This window comes from Physeter macrocephalus, chromosome 15, assembly GCF_002837175.3.
Source record: "Physeter macrocephalus isolate SW-GA chromosome 15, ASM283717v5, whole genome shotgun sequence".
Taxonomy (NCBI): Eukaryota; Metazoa; Chordata; class Mammalia; order Artiodactyla; family Physeteridae; genus Physeter; species Physeter macrocephalus.
Window position 1 is genome coordinate 22,527,467 of NC_041228.1, and position 13,912 is coordinate 22,541,378.

General features: G+C 35.7%; 1 protein-coding gene across 7 annotated transcripts in view; it reads left to right on the forward strand.

Annotated features, from left to right (window-relative positions):
- The window catches only part of TRPS1 (transcriptional repressor GATA binding 1), a 250,648-nt gene that overhangs the window by 37,907 nt on the left and 198,829 nt on the right, over positions 1-13,912 (forward strand). For 5 of the 7 annotated variants that reach the window (XM_007125850.3, XM_055091219.1, XM_055091218.1 and 2 more), the window contains 2 exons: positions 5,765-5,924; positions 9,174-10,102. In XM_007125850.3, the coding sequence (XP_007125912.1) occupies positions 5,888-5,924; positions 9,174-10,102 (966 nt within the window). In that variant the 5' untranslated portion in view covers positions 5,765-5,887. The remainder of the gene's footprint in view (positions 1-5,764; positions 5,925-9,173; positions 10,103-13,912) is intronic. The other 2 variants (XM_028500719.1, XM_007125851.3) reach the window with 2 other exon arrangements.

Genomic DNA, 13,912 nt, shown 5'->3' on the forward strand with positions numbered 1-13,912 from the left:
TTAAAACAGGACCAGTTTTCTTTGAAAAATTTCAGTGTACTTAACAAAAGAGAAAAATGATTCCAACCTGTGTGTGTTTAATTTGTTTTTTGCTTTTAACAGAAGAGAAAATGACGCTAAGTTGCTTACATTAAGCATTTAGCAATAACTAGGGGGGTGTCTAAACCAAATTTCATGTCATTAGTGTGTATTCATTACACAGTGTGAAAGATATCTTTGTACTGTTTGTTAACTTAAATGAACTTTAAAAAATACATACTACACACAAAGATCAGCTCGGTGCTTTGTGACCACCTGGAGGGGTGGGAGGGAGGGAGACGCAAGAGGGAGGAGATATGGGAACGTATGTATGTGTATAAACGGATTCACTTTGTTCTAAAGCAGAAACTAACACATCATTGTAAAGCAATTATACTCCAATAAAAGATGTTAAAAAAAATCTAAAAAAAAAAAAAAAAACTAAACTAAAAAAAGATCCCTGGCCTCTTGGAACTTATGTAGAGAGCAACACTCTGAACTTACTCTTAATTTCCTTTCATTGCCTGTATGCATTTGCTGATTCCTCGTAATATTTGTGCCTTACCTGGTAGGTACTCATTGGACTATTGGTCTCTGATGGTGAGACCTTTTAAGCTGCTTCCTTTGGTACCTTAGGGATGAGCAAGTGGTACCTTAGTGGTTTGCAAGTTACTTACCAGAGTTGTAAGCAAAAACTGTTGAATATGGTGGCACAAATTTTGTTCCCTATCACTTTGGCTATTTTATATACGTATATATATATATACACACACACACACACACACACACACACACACGTATACATTATGTTATGTATTATATATGACATTTGATAAATATCATTATGACAGATATTATATTTAACACATAGATACACGTGTTTAAAAAATGTGTGTGTGTGTGTGTATATAAAACCAGTATAAGCTCTCAATATCCTTCATGGCGATTGTTTTAATCTTGTGTCTAGTTTGGCACTCTTAAAAAACATGAGCAAAAACTTTGCCTAATACACTTAAACAATGCTGTGAAGACAGTGAGCATTCTTTGTGAATTGTCACGGAATGCATCTGTTAGATTCACCATATTGTACATGTGTGTAATTTACCAAATGGATTGGCAGTGATTGACACAGATTTCTTATGGGAGGACACAGACAGCTGTAAGCCAGTTACATAGCTGGATTGAGGTAATAATTGAGATTTTCTTTACAATTGAATAACAGATTGGAAAACAGACAAAGCAGCATCGATATATTAAAATTAAATTACCTTTAATATACAAAGATTTCTTTTGGCAAATGCTGGGAAGAAAGTCAAAGGCATTCCTATGGAGCACAGCACTAATTATTTTTGTTATCAGTAGAAATCTAATTTACATACAAATAAAGTGTCAATTCCCATCATAACCATCAAGATAAAGAGCTGTATGTGTACTTTTCCATGAGCTATTCTTTTTGAATTTAAGTGCTGTGTTTGGCTCTTTGCCCGTGGACCAGTTGAAACAGTCTCAGTTTAACAAAGAAGAAAGGATAAAGTTGAGCCTGGCCCATGCACACTTGCAAAGTCTGATTGGCCTGTTTGAATCAACAGTTGTCATTGTAGATTATTTTAATTATTATTTTTTTCTTGGAGAGGAATACAAAAGGAAAAATGACTTATGTATGGGCAGTGAACTTAATTTGCTTAGTGAAATAAATTGTAATCTTATTCAAATCAGAGTCTTTAATACATTTGCCTCTCACCTGTTATGAAGGGAAAAATAATGCCCTTTCTCTTTGATTTTCCATGATGTACACTTGCTCTATTTTAGTTACCCCATTTAGTGAAGTAGGCAGATGCTTCATTTTTTTCAGATATATCCTACAGTTTCATTTAGACTGCCAGCATAAAGTCTTTAAAGGCAACCCCCCCAAAACTTTTTTTGTAATTTTTTTTATAAAAGTAAGTACTTAATGAAATTCTTTCCCTAAGATGTATATTGGATACGTGGATTCTCATTTTGGCAAATATGACATTATTACTTATTTACCAGACTATCTCCTTTTACCTAGACTAGTACATTTGAAATGAGATATTTAAAATATAGAGAGCATAGCATGATGAAATAAAAGCCTAATAAAATGTGTTTGGGCCAGGATCAAAATTCTTTGAAATCGGATATCTAAATAGTGTGCATTTTATCTCAGAAAGGCTCGGGTTAGTTCTAGTGTCCAGATGACTGTTAATGGGCTTTGTCCTCTGAAGCATATGTTAATAGAAGTGATCATTATGGATTAATTTGATGTGAATTAATAAGAGATTTATTTGATGGGAGTTGTTTGAAGGTGATGACATTTAAATCTCAACAGGATTTAAGATGTCCAGAAATACCTTTAAAGATTCAGGAATAATCAATTCAGAGAGAGCAAATTAAATAGACATGGATAGCAAAGAACAGGATCTGACACTGGATTTATGAAGTTTGAAGCAGTTTACAGAAAAAGCGATCTACCATTGAAGTATTGCCCTGGAATCTGAAGAAACAGAAAACATTTAAACTCCTTCAACAATTCTTGGGTTAGTGAATTGGATAAACAATGTTCTCTCGCATTTTATAGTTCACTTAAGCAATCTGATTTTGATCTGTATATATGGAGTAGACAGGATTCAAGTTTTTTTTTTTTCCTAAACCAATGAGCAAACACATATGTTCTTTAAAAACTGAACTTTATATGTTGTTCATATGGAAGCTATCTAGTTTGCCAGGAGCCCAAGATTCGACCTTCCTTTTATTTTGCTATCACTTGCTTAATTCTTTAAATTCTTTGTGGGGGACTTTTGATCAAAAGAAGCAATTTGCTTTTCTTTTTTCTTTCTTTTTAATTTTTTAAATAAAAGCTACATGAAATGTGTAATTAATAACTCAGTACTCTTGGGCTGTTGATACAAACAAGCCAGGAAGAAACATATATTAAGGAGAAGACTATGATATCTTTTCTTTTTGTGTAAAGCTTTGATTTTAAACCCTTGAAAAATTTATTATCTGGAAAAACAAAAAGAAAATGTCATCTGGTATTGTATATTATGATGATAAGAGCTGCTACTTATAATAAAAATCATACTCAGCAGAATTAGAGATTGAGGTCAGATTACATAGTCTTGCTTCCCTATCTTTTTAGTCTTGTTCAGGTTTTATATATATATATATATATATATATATATATAAAGATGTGTGTGTTTATATATACGTGTGTGTGTATGTATATCGATATACACACACACACATATATATGTACATGTACACACATAGAGAGAGAGAAAGTATCAATTGAAAGTGCACCTAGTTGAAATTATTGTTTGGAAAAGTACTCGAAAGTTTCAGCTTTTTTTAGAAAGAGGAGTTCCTTATAATTTTTTCTTTACTTTTGAAAAATATCCTTCCTCTCTTAAAATGATGACAAATAATAAAATGAAGTCCTCTTGCTGGATGTGTTCAGCACATAGTTGTTGTTGGATATACATGTGTTGAATGGATGAATGAAAGTTGGAGAAAATGGAAAACAGTGAATGGTAGGTGTCAGTGGTATTTATGCTACCCTTAGTTGTTGATGGCTTAATATTTTGTAATGTTTCAAGAAAATTGGGTCAAGCTTTTCTAAGGTAAAACTAAAGTGCTTAAGCTATTAACCAGAACCATCATGGAGTCTTAGAGGCAGAGTGCAGGTTAGAAATAATTTATTGTAATTCCCTCATTATACGGATAAGAGAGGCTCTGAGAAGGGAAAGGGCTTGCCCTCGATTACATCAGCTGGTGATCTGAATCAGGTTCAGAAACTGGATGTGTGATTTGTGTACCCTTCTACCTTCTTAGGTTTTGATTCTTTACTGTGTTTCGGGTCAAGATGCCACAAAGAACATAGAGTTTTATATCTCTTACCTTCAAGGAGTTTCTCATCTAATGGAAATGAATTCTTAACTTCATTTGCATTGGATGATTGTGTGATCTCAGCTCTCTTTTTAAATTACTGTGATAGTTGATTCCTTTGGTGGAATAATTCATTTGATTATCTATGGCAAGGTTATTTGAGCAAGAGTATTTCATAAATGTATGTGTGTGTATATATTTTTATACATACATAGTTATATACATACATATTTATATATTCATATAGATGAAATAAAACTAAATAATAGTCAGTTTAAAATATCTGGGTAATAATAGAAAACTTAGATTCCTTTTGCTGTGAAGGTGCCATTCTGGGAACATAAGTCACAGTCGTTTATAGAAAAATTTTTTTCTTGTATATTTAAGCATTTTAATCAGTGAGATGAAGTAGTTACCAGAATTATATTTTAAGCTCTAATGCTAATTGTTTCCACTGCATAAACCTGTCTTAGTGATACTGTAACACAGAAATAGTGCAGAACGCTATTGCTTTTTTTCTAATAAATTCTTCTACTAAAAATGCAAAGAAAACTTATAGATTTAAGTTTTAGTTTAGGAGGAGATAAGAATAGAAATTGAGATTTTTGCAAGTGGAGTGTCTTATATCTCAGTAATAAAAATTAATACAGTTAGAGCATTTTTTGGAAGCTAAATACGTTTTGAACCTGCTTAACAATCTTGGCACGTAATATGCGTTCATGTGTTTGTACAGGTGGAAAATGACGTAAGTGTGGGAATGCTCCCTGTTAGCCAGCCCCCAGGTCGGTTTTTATCTCGTAATTAAATAGAGGACTGAAGGTGGCACTTTTGAGCCTTGCAGCGCTCATTTAGGTTCTTCAGCGCCTCCTTACCCAATTCACTTTTCGTTCATTTTTTGCCCCGTTGTCTAAATGGTTGTCTATAGTGGAGCTTCTGTAACTGGCATTTTGAACTTTTGTGGTAGTCAGTGTGAGGGTATTGCTGTACAATAGAATGAAAATGTTTAAAACAGAGTTGGCAAAACTGATGAATAAGGCTCATTGATGTGATTATATATTTATATATATATATATATACACACACATACACACACACACGTGTATATATGTAGTACCTCTGCTTAATTATATTATGACCATTAATGCAGTATCTGCCTCAATAATTTCATTCAGATTTTAAAAAAAGATGATATAAGGATGGTTGAATGCTGGTTCAATCATAGCTTTACAATCTTATTTATCAAGAGTGAAAACATGACTTAAAAATAGCTAAAAAGATAATACATGTTATAATATGTAATGTTTCTGTAACTCTTGGTAAGGCATACTTAGATCTGATGCAAAATTCCTGATGGCATTGAAACAGCTCTTTTCTCAGCCTCATGGTATATGTACACTGGTACTGTGAGTCTGGAGGAGACTAGTTATGGGTGCCACTCCATGTCTTTAGCTGTGACCGTGCAGATGGGCAAGTGCACTTTGTATCTTTTCCAGAAGCAGGCCCCCTCCATGATTACTAATTAAGATGTTTTATCCCCACCCCAGAGTAGGTAAGTATTGTGTTCCTTAAGGTTCAGGGGGAGTTCGAGGATAACTAATTTTGCCAACAGCACAGTCTGCTGTGAAAATGACGTCTATAATCTTTTATATCATGTTCCTCTTTCTCCTGTTGCTTTATTAAAACCCAGGGGAGGGAGAAAATCTTGCTCAAGATTTACTCATGCTTTTATCAGGTATCTTTCAAGCAGCTTGCGGTGCTGGCATATTAATGTGTTTTAGGTGTGATCCATTAAAATATGTTTACATCATTTAGGAAGGAAAATATTTTTTGTTTTGTTTTGCAGATGTACAGATCAGCTCTCAAAATGTCTTCTGTGTCTTCCGAGCATCTTCTAAGACAATTGCATTAGCCCTCCTGCTAGTTGACTAATAGAATTAATAATTGTAAAAAAGCACTCTAAAGCCACATGCCTTATGAAGTCAATGCTGGGTATGATTTTACAAGTATGTGATCTATTTTTTCAAGTGAAATTGCTAACTGGAAAAGTTCTTGGCACACAGTACAATGTCATGCAATCTGTTATTTGTCTTAGAGATAATAACTTGAGGGTGGGTCTGGTCTTACGGTATCTAACTTATGAGTTGCTAGGGGAGTTTCTTCCACTTAGAAGTATTGCGAATGTGCTTATATTTACATAATATGTCATTCTGAAAAATTATAGCGATGTAATTCCAGTAAAAAATTATTTTTTCTCTAACTACTTCAAAGTGTAGTCAACTAAATTAACAATGATTTTTTTTTAAAAGCAGCTAAAAAGAACATGCCCCTTCCCCCCAGAACAAAAAAAATAAAACCCAAATGACCTCTCTGATACTTCTTTGAAGTTTTAGCAGTTTAACATTCTTTGCAATGTATATTATTAAAGGCCCTATTCAGTGAGTCATATGGGTTGTAAAGGTCTGTTCTTGGGTGAAAGAATGAACTGAAATTTGAAAGGATGATAATTTAATCAAATCATATTTTCTCTCAGTCACTATAGATGCTGGTTGAGTAGTTTTTAAACTATGACCCATTACTGTTCTTCATGATGATAATAAATCAGCAAGATCCAACTTTTTTGTTCTGGAAAATAACAGTAATTTTTTTCAATTATTGACATATTTATATCTGTTCATTTCTAAGTATTTTATCTTAGTTCCCTTGCTGTGTAAGATGTTGCTGTTTTTCTCATCACCTTGACCTTAATATATGGGCATAAACTATTTTCTTTTCATTTGAATAGAAGGATAATGTTAATGAATTGGATTATTTCATCCTTTTTTCTTCATGAATCCTGCCTTTCATATAGATTTTTATCTTTTCTGTGTAGCCTTATTTATTTCACCTTGGTGCATCACTGTTAGATTTTATTTATGTGATGGAGGAAATGTTAAAATCCAATGGAAAAACAAACTGGAGGGGAATGCATGAAATGCTGTACCAAATCATCACATTTTTGTATGCAGGAATGAATGATACTCTATAAACTAGTATTTCCTTTTCTGTAGGCCAAGTTAAAACAGTATATTTTTTACTCAAACTCTTATATTTTAGACTGTAACTTATTTCTTTTAAGCTTCCCTTTTATTCTTTCCTCTTTAGTTTTCCCTTTGTTGACTACCAGTAAAATTGCCCTCCAGTCTTCCATGTGTTGGTACAAGTTCCCAAGTTCTGGCTGTTCTGACAGAGGACTAGAGGTCTAAAATGTCAACAGCAACAGATAAGACATTAAAATGCAAACATCAGAAGATAAATTAGTTAGCCAGCGTTCCTTTTTTTAAAATGATGGTTACCTGACTCAGGAGCTAATGGTAATGACACCAAGGTGAAGACCACACTGCCTCCCTTGCCCCATGCCAGGCAGGTTTACATGCCTCGTGACTATCACCTTCCCTGGAAACTGCAAATGGTTTTTCTTTTGGTTGTTGTTCTTGTTCCAAGTGGGAGATTCTGTGGATACTTTGATGACTAACATTCTTGGTGTATAAGAAGAGCAGTATACTCTCTTAAGTACAGTTACACTATTTTTGACATTATTCAAGAAAGTGAATTATTACCTTGTAACTGACTCCTTATCCTGTATCTAGTGCATTATCTTGGTTCAGTGATTCATATTATACAAATTTTGCTTGACCAGCTTTTCAGAAGCAAAGGTTTACCCATATATATATCCAAAGCCAGTGTGGTTCCTCAGCACTTGTGGGAAATTATAGATGAGAATGACTAAAACATGCTATTAATTTAGATTTTCTAAGGACATTTTGGATAATCATGGTGTGACTAACTCTGTTAAATTCGCCCTTGTGGTAGCGTCAGCTAGTAAAGAAGGTGGATTTTTCCAAGAGACAGTTGGGGTGACGACGTACATAGCCCTGGCAGTTTTTCGGCTGGAGGATTAAGGAACACAGGCCATGAAAGTCAGTTCTCCACAAGCCTTTGTTACTGCATTCTTTTCTTGATACTGTACAATTTGTTTCTTTTTTTTTTTTTTTTTTTTTTTTTTTTTTTTTTTTGCGGTACGCGGGCCTCTCGCTCAGCGGCCACGGCTCACGGGCCCAGCCGCTCCGCGACACGTGGGATCCTCCCGGACCGGGGCGCGAACCCGCGTCCCCTGCATCGGCAGGCGGACGCGCAACCACTGCGCCACCAGGGAAGCCCTACAATTTGTTTCTTATCTCCTTATACCCTTAGAGTTCTGATTCATTAGACTCCCCACAATGTTCTTATGTGGACCCTAACTTGGAAGGCACAGTTGAGCTAGCGTGTGAAGGTGAACCATAGGAAACCGCTACCAGTTTGCCATGTTGAGCTACAAAATGGCAATGTCACATGGTTCAATTGAATATTTTACTTTAGTCGATTTCCAGTGTGCCCCTGATGGTGGGATTGGTACTGTTGCCACCATGCTGTGCCTAGAAATCCTGGCCTTAGGTAGGTTCTCATCATGCCAGATGGAGTCCTAGTAAAACCCAACCTGACCACTATGATGTGTACCAGGTCCCCCTTCTTTCAGGCGAGTCCCCCAAAGGGGGCTTAAAGTAATTTATCGGTATGGCAGAGATGAAACATTTGTTATCCTCCATTTCTGAAAGTAAAGGGGCAGTTTTCACTTTGTTTATAACATGCTCTTTCTGTCTTTTGACTATGAGGATATTTTGGTGGAAACTATATTGATATCTTGGTTGCACAGTGTGTAACAATATCGAGTTTCACTTTATAGTTGTTTGTATACACATATACGTATCATAAATAAACATGTAATATATATTCTATAAACATAAACAGGTGTATCTATTCTATAAACATGATGTGTACATATTACACATGGTATATAACACGTATACATATAGAAGCATTTATCTATCAACTCTTAAGAAAGAAGCTGAGCAAAAAATATAATTGGCAGCCAAGATTAAGTAATAGGAATGATAGAGCTAGTAATAATAATACCTTGGTATTCATAAAACCATTTAAAAATAACAAATGAGCCACCCTTTGTGACAAAAATAATTCTAAATGTAAATTGTTGGCATCAGTCTCAATTTTTTTGCTATTTTTAAAAAAAATAGCAGATTTTTTTTTTCCTAGAGAACATTTTTTATTATGTGCCTTAAAAAAAGCCTTGAATAGAGTAAGTAAAATGTTCTAGATTAGATTACATGCCTGCAATTTTCAACTAACCCTGTATCTTCCTTTTCCTTGTAATTTTACAGATATGGTCCGGAAAAAGAACCCCCCTCTGAGAAACATTGCTAGTGAAGGCGAGGGCCAGACCCTGGAGCCTGTCGGTACAGAAAGCAAGGGATCTGGAAAGAACAAAGAATTTTCTGTAGATCAGATGTCAGAAAATACGGATCAGAGTGATGCTGCAGAACTAAATAATAAGGAGGAACATAGCTTGCATGTCCAAGATCCGTCTTCTAGCAGTAAGAAGGACTTAAAAAGCTCAATCCTGAGTGAGAAGGCTGGCTTCAATTATGAAAGCCCCAGTAAGGGAGGAAACCTTCCCTCCTATCCACATGATGAGGTGACAGAGAGAAATATGTTGGCTTTCTCATCTCCAGCTGCTGGGGGAGTCTGTGAGCCCTTGAAGTCTCCTCAAAGAGCAGAGGCAGATGACCCTCAAGATATGGCCTGCACCCCATCAGGGGACTCCTTGGAGACAAAGGAAGATCAGAAGATGTCACCGAAGGCTACGGAGGAAACAGGGCAAGCGCAGAGTGGTCAAGCCAATTGTCAAGGCTCAAGCCCAGTTTCAGTGGCCTCAAAAAACCCACAAGTGCCTTCAGATGGGGGTGTAAGACTGAATAAATCTAAAACCGACTTACTGGTAAATGACAACCCAGACCCGGCACCTCTGTCTCCAGAGCTTCAGGACTTTAAATGCAATATCTGTGGATATGGTTACTATGGCAACGACCCCACAGATCTGATTAAGCACTTCCGAAAGTATCACTTAGGACTGCATAACCGCACCAGGCAGGATGCTGAGCTGGACAGCAAAATCTTGGCCCTTCATAACATGGTGCAGTTCAGCCATTCCAAAGACTTCCAGAAAGTCAACCGTTCCGTGCTTTCTGGTGTGCTGCAGGATATCAATTCCTCAAGGCCTGTTTTACTAAATGGGACCTATGATGTACAGGTTTGTGCTTTGTATTGTGATCTCTTTGTACAGAAAAGGTTGTTAGTAACGAAATGTGAGTTTTTACATGTTTGTTAAAATCAAGTTCCCGATACCAAAGGGGTAGCCTGCTCAATGGAGTAGAAGAGACAGGCGCACTCTGTAGCTGTTTCATCCAAATGTGTATTCAGAGTTATCTTTAGCCTCTCATCGTGGAAAATAATCCCAACATTTCTGTTAGGCTGGGAAAAGTTTTTTCATGGAATTAGCTTGGCTTCATATTTCTGGACATATTTCATGGTAATTTGATGTTTTCAGAGTCTTCCAAAAATGGCACTAATCTTTATGGTTCTACATGATAGTAATTCGTGCTTTGTTTTAGTTTTAGATTATAAATCTTTTGCGATAGCCTTTACTTCAGGGAGGGTCTTTTCCTGTGTCTTGGATGAGGATTTAATTTTACATTCTGCCAAACTGGACCGGAGTTGGGTCACACTGATGGTTGCAGAGATGTACTACTGAAAAGGCAACATAATTGCAAATGAAACTTCGGAAATAAAATTTTACATTGATTTAAAAAGAAGTCAGTGTGAGTGTAAGTACTAGGGACACCAGAATGACCTTGGTGTGGACCAATAAAGCATTCCTTCCTGCATTTAAAGAAAATCATAATTTATGAAAGCATTTAGTAGTAATTTAGATTTCTACTTTTATTAAAACTGGCATACCTTTTTGATCTGCCCCTTCTGTGTTAGCTTATGGCATGTGTGAGATTAAAAAAAAAAAAACCCCTACCATTTCAAATAGAATGAAATGCAGAACGGACTCTTAAGTAATGTATTCATTTCATTTTAGCAATTTTAGTATGGTTGAAACTGACAGTCAGCTTGAGAAAGTGTATTAGTTTCTGTTAACAGTCTGTAGATTTTTATTGTATTATTAGGCCAGGGATTTCAAAACATATTAGGTTTAATATTAACCTTCTTTAGGAATGATTAGAAGAAGTACCTGAGAACTAATGAAATCGCATCACACTTATTTGACCTCCTCAATCCCTGAAAATATCAATCATTTTTATCAACTCAGTAGCTACAGCACATTTGTTCTAGACCTCTCTTTTGACCTAGTGCCAATTAAGAAAGACAGGCAAAGGGGTTATAAATAACAGGTAGTGAATATATTTTGCAATACTTGTAAGAAGGATCAGAAGAGAAATTTCCAAGTCCTTTGAAAACGTCAGAATGGCAATCTTTTCACTTTAAGGGAGATAAAGAAGAACTCTTAAAAAGCCAGTTTCATCTTTGTAAAGCTCTCAAAATTCCATCTTACTTTGTGAATTTCCACAAATAGAATGATTTCTGTGGCGCAGCAAATTAAGCCAACATAGTTATTATGCATGAAAGCTACATGCTTTGAACTGCTGTCTTATTAAAGATCATTTCACTGGCTGTGTCAGATACACTCTGCTGTCAAACCATGATTGGAAAGCAAATACGTGTTTTAGATAAAAGGGTTAGAAGTGAATAATGTCAGTATGTGAAATGGTGTTTTATAATTAGCGAGGAATATGATGTTAATACCTGGATTTCCGGCCGGGGTTTCAGTTTGTTCACTCTAGGGACAACTTCTGAGGGAAGCTGATCTGGGCTGTCAGGAAGGCTCTAAAACGAAGATTACTAAGGGCCTATAGTTTGGAAGAATTCAGATTTTTAAACACACTTCCATTTCCCCCAAACAGTTATTTGTTAGGTTCCTAGTTATTTATAGTAAAGTTTATGTTTGGGTAGAATGAGCTGGACACTTTTCCTGGGCAGTGATTTTAGAAATAAAACAGATGTGGGAGCTATCTGAGTTTGAACTAATAGAACTAGAAGTAAAACAGCTGATCCTAGACTCTGCTGTCTCCTAAATCCGCACAGCAGTGCCCAGTAAAGCAGACAGAAATGGTAGGAAATCGCACCGAGGGAGATAATCTTGTTAAAATCAATTTTTTTTTTCAAAGAGAAATAATATGGCTAAAAATAGAAAACAGCGATCTATGGAAAAAGTGACTGATTCTTTCGAAGAAACAATTGGAGAGAGAAAGAAGCCTAAAGAGAGTTAACTTTCTTCAGTTTGGGAAAAAGCACGCTAAATGTACTTTAGGCCAAATGTTAATCTTGAATACTTTACACACACACCAGATGTTGATGCAGAAACATGTCTGAAGATAAATAACTTATTAATATTTTTATGCTGAAATAAATATCAGGCAGCTTTGCTATATGTGTAAATTGAATAAAAGCACATCTGAAATCCCCCTCCTTCACCCACATATGTTTGTGTTGCTGAAATGCCGTTTGAGAGGTTCTTTCCTTGGCATGTGAGCTGCGTGGAAGACTAAAAGCTGTGGGAAGTAAAATGCTGACTGCAGAATTTCTTTAATGCAGTTTTGTCAGAAATTGATAGCAAGTTAATGGCTTGTGTGTATTCTGATAAAGAAGATGTTGGTAAATACGAGGATTAAAGACAAAAAATCATTCCATTCCAGGAATTATTGATATCAATCTGTAATTTAAGCTAGTTGAAGTAATAGATGAGCGATTCATTAATCTTTTTCAATTAACCTTTTTTTTTTTTTTTTTTAACATTCAGGACAGTTGGTGGTTAATGATAGATTTATGACATTTTAGGCCAAGAAAAAAGGAACAGAAGCCAGAAGTAGAGGACTTAAGAACTCTGTGGCTTTGATCTATATTTTGGTTTGGCATGGATGGTTTAAAATAATTCAAAGTGACTTGAGTGCAAACATGAGATATACGGTTGGGGAAAAGAAATAATTTAAACAAATTTTAAGATTTCTAGTTCCAAGTTCAGATTATTTGACATATATTGAAGTTAATAATTGAAGTTTTGACATGCTTTTACTGATGGTATCCACTTCTGTGTAAGTTTTATTACACATCATGAAGTCAAAGAATTACAAATTTGTAAAAATAGTGTCAGACAACGTTTCTTTGTACTTCATAATCGACAAAGCCCCGGCCAGATAATGGAGGTCATTTTAAAGGCCCATCATAAAATCTGGACAGTCATTTCTGAGTCTGTTGAATTCAGATCCCTCACACATCATGAGGTAGCATACCCAGCCCTGAAATCAGAAGAGTTATAGACCTTTACCAAGAAAAAAATAAGGAAAGATATAATGGCTAGCTTAGGACTCATTGACTTGACCCGGATGTTAGTTTCTCAATTTTTAAATTTCCCCCGCGTGTTTCATCAATTATTGTGCTTAAATTTTTAAAAATAATGGATGTGGCATGATGGCTAAGCCCTTCATGCAATTTTTACTACCTGTATTCAGCCCTTGAGGCTCACGTATAGACCGATAATAGGACAAGAGATTGAGTTCTTCAGAAAGTAATTACAGCCTCTTTCTTTGTAATCTGCTTTATTATGCTTATATTTAAACCACCACTGAATGGAGGCCTGCATTGTTAAATGCGGACTTTGCTGTTTCCTTAGGGCTTAATGTGTGGTGCATTAGGGTGTTTGCATCATCTTTATGGGGGAGCTCTTAGCCCTCAGATCAAGTTATAAAAGTCGGAGTCTTGTCAAGTTGTGCTTCCCACGGGAAAGTGTTTAAGCTAGCCCAAGTTTATAAATGCTCACAATGTATATGGTGCCTTTTCATATTAGGAAACCTTTCCTGTTAGTCTGCATTATTCAGGCCTCTAAGAAGGGAGCTACAGGATGCCAGCTATTAAATTCATTTTGACCCGGAATGAAATTTTAAGGTTAACAGAAGAATCTCAGGGATTGTCTTGTGTTTGAGTTAGGAGCACTGTGTTT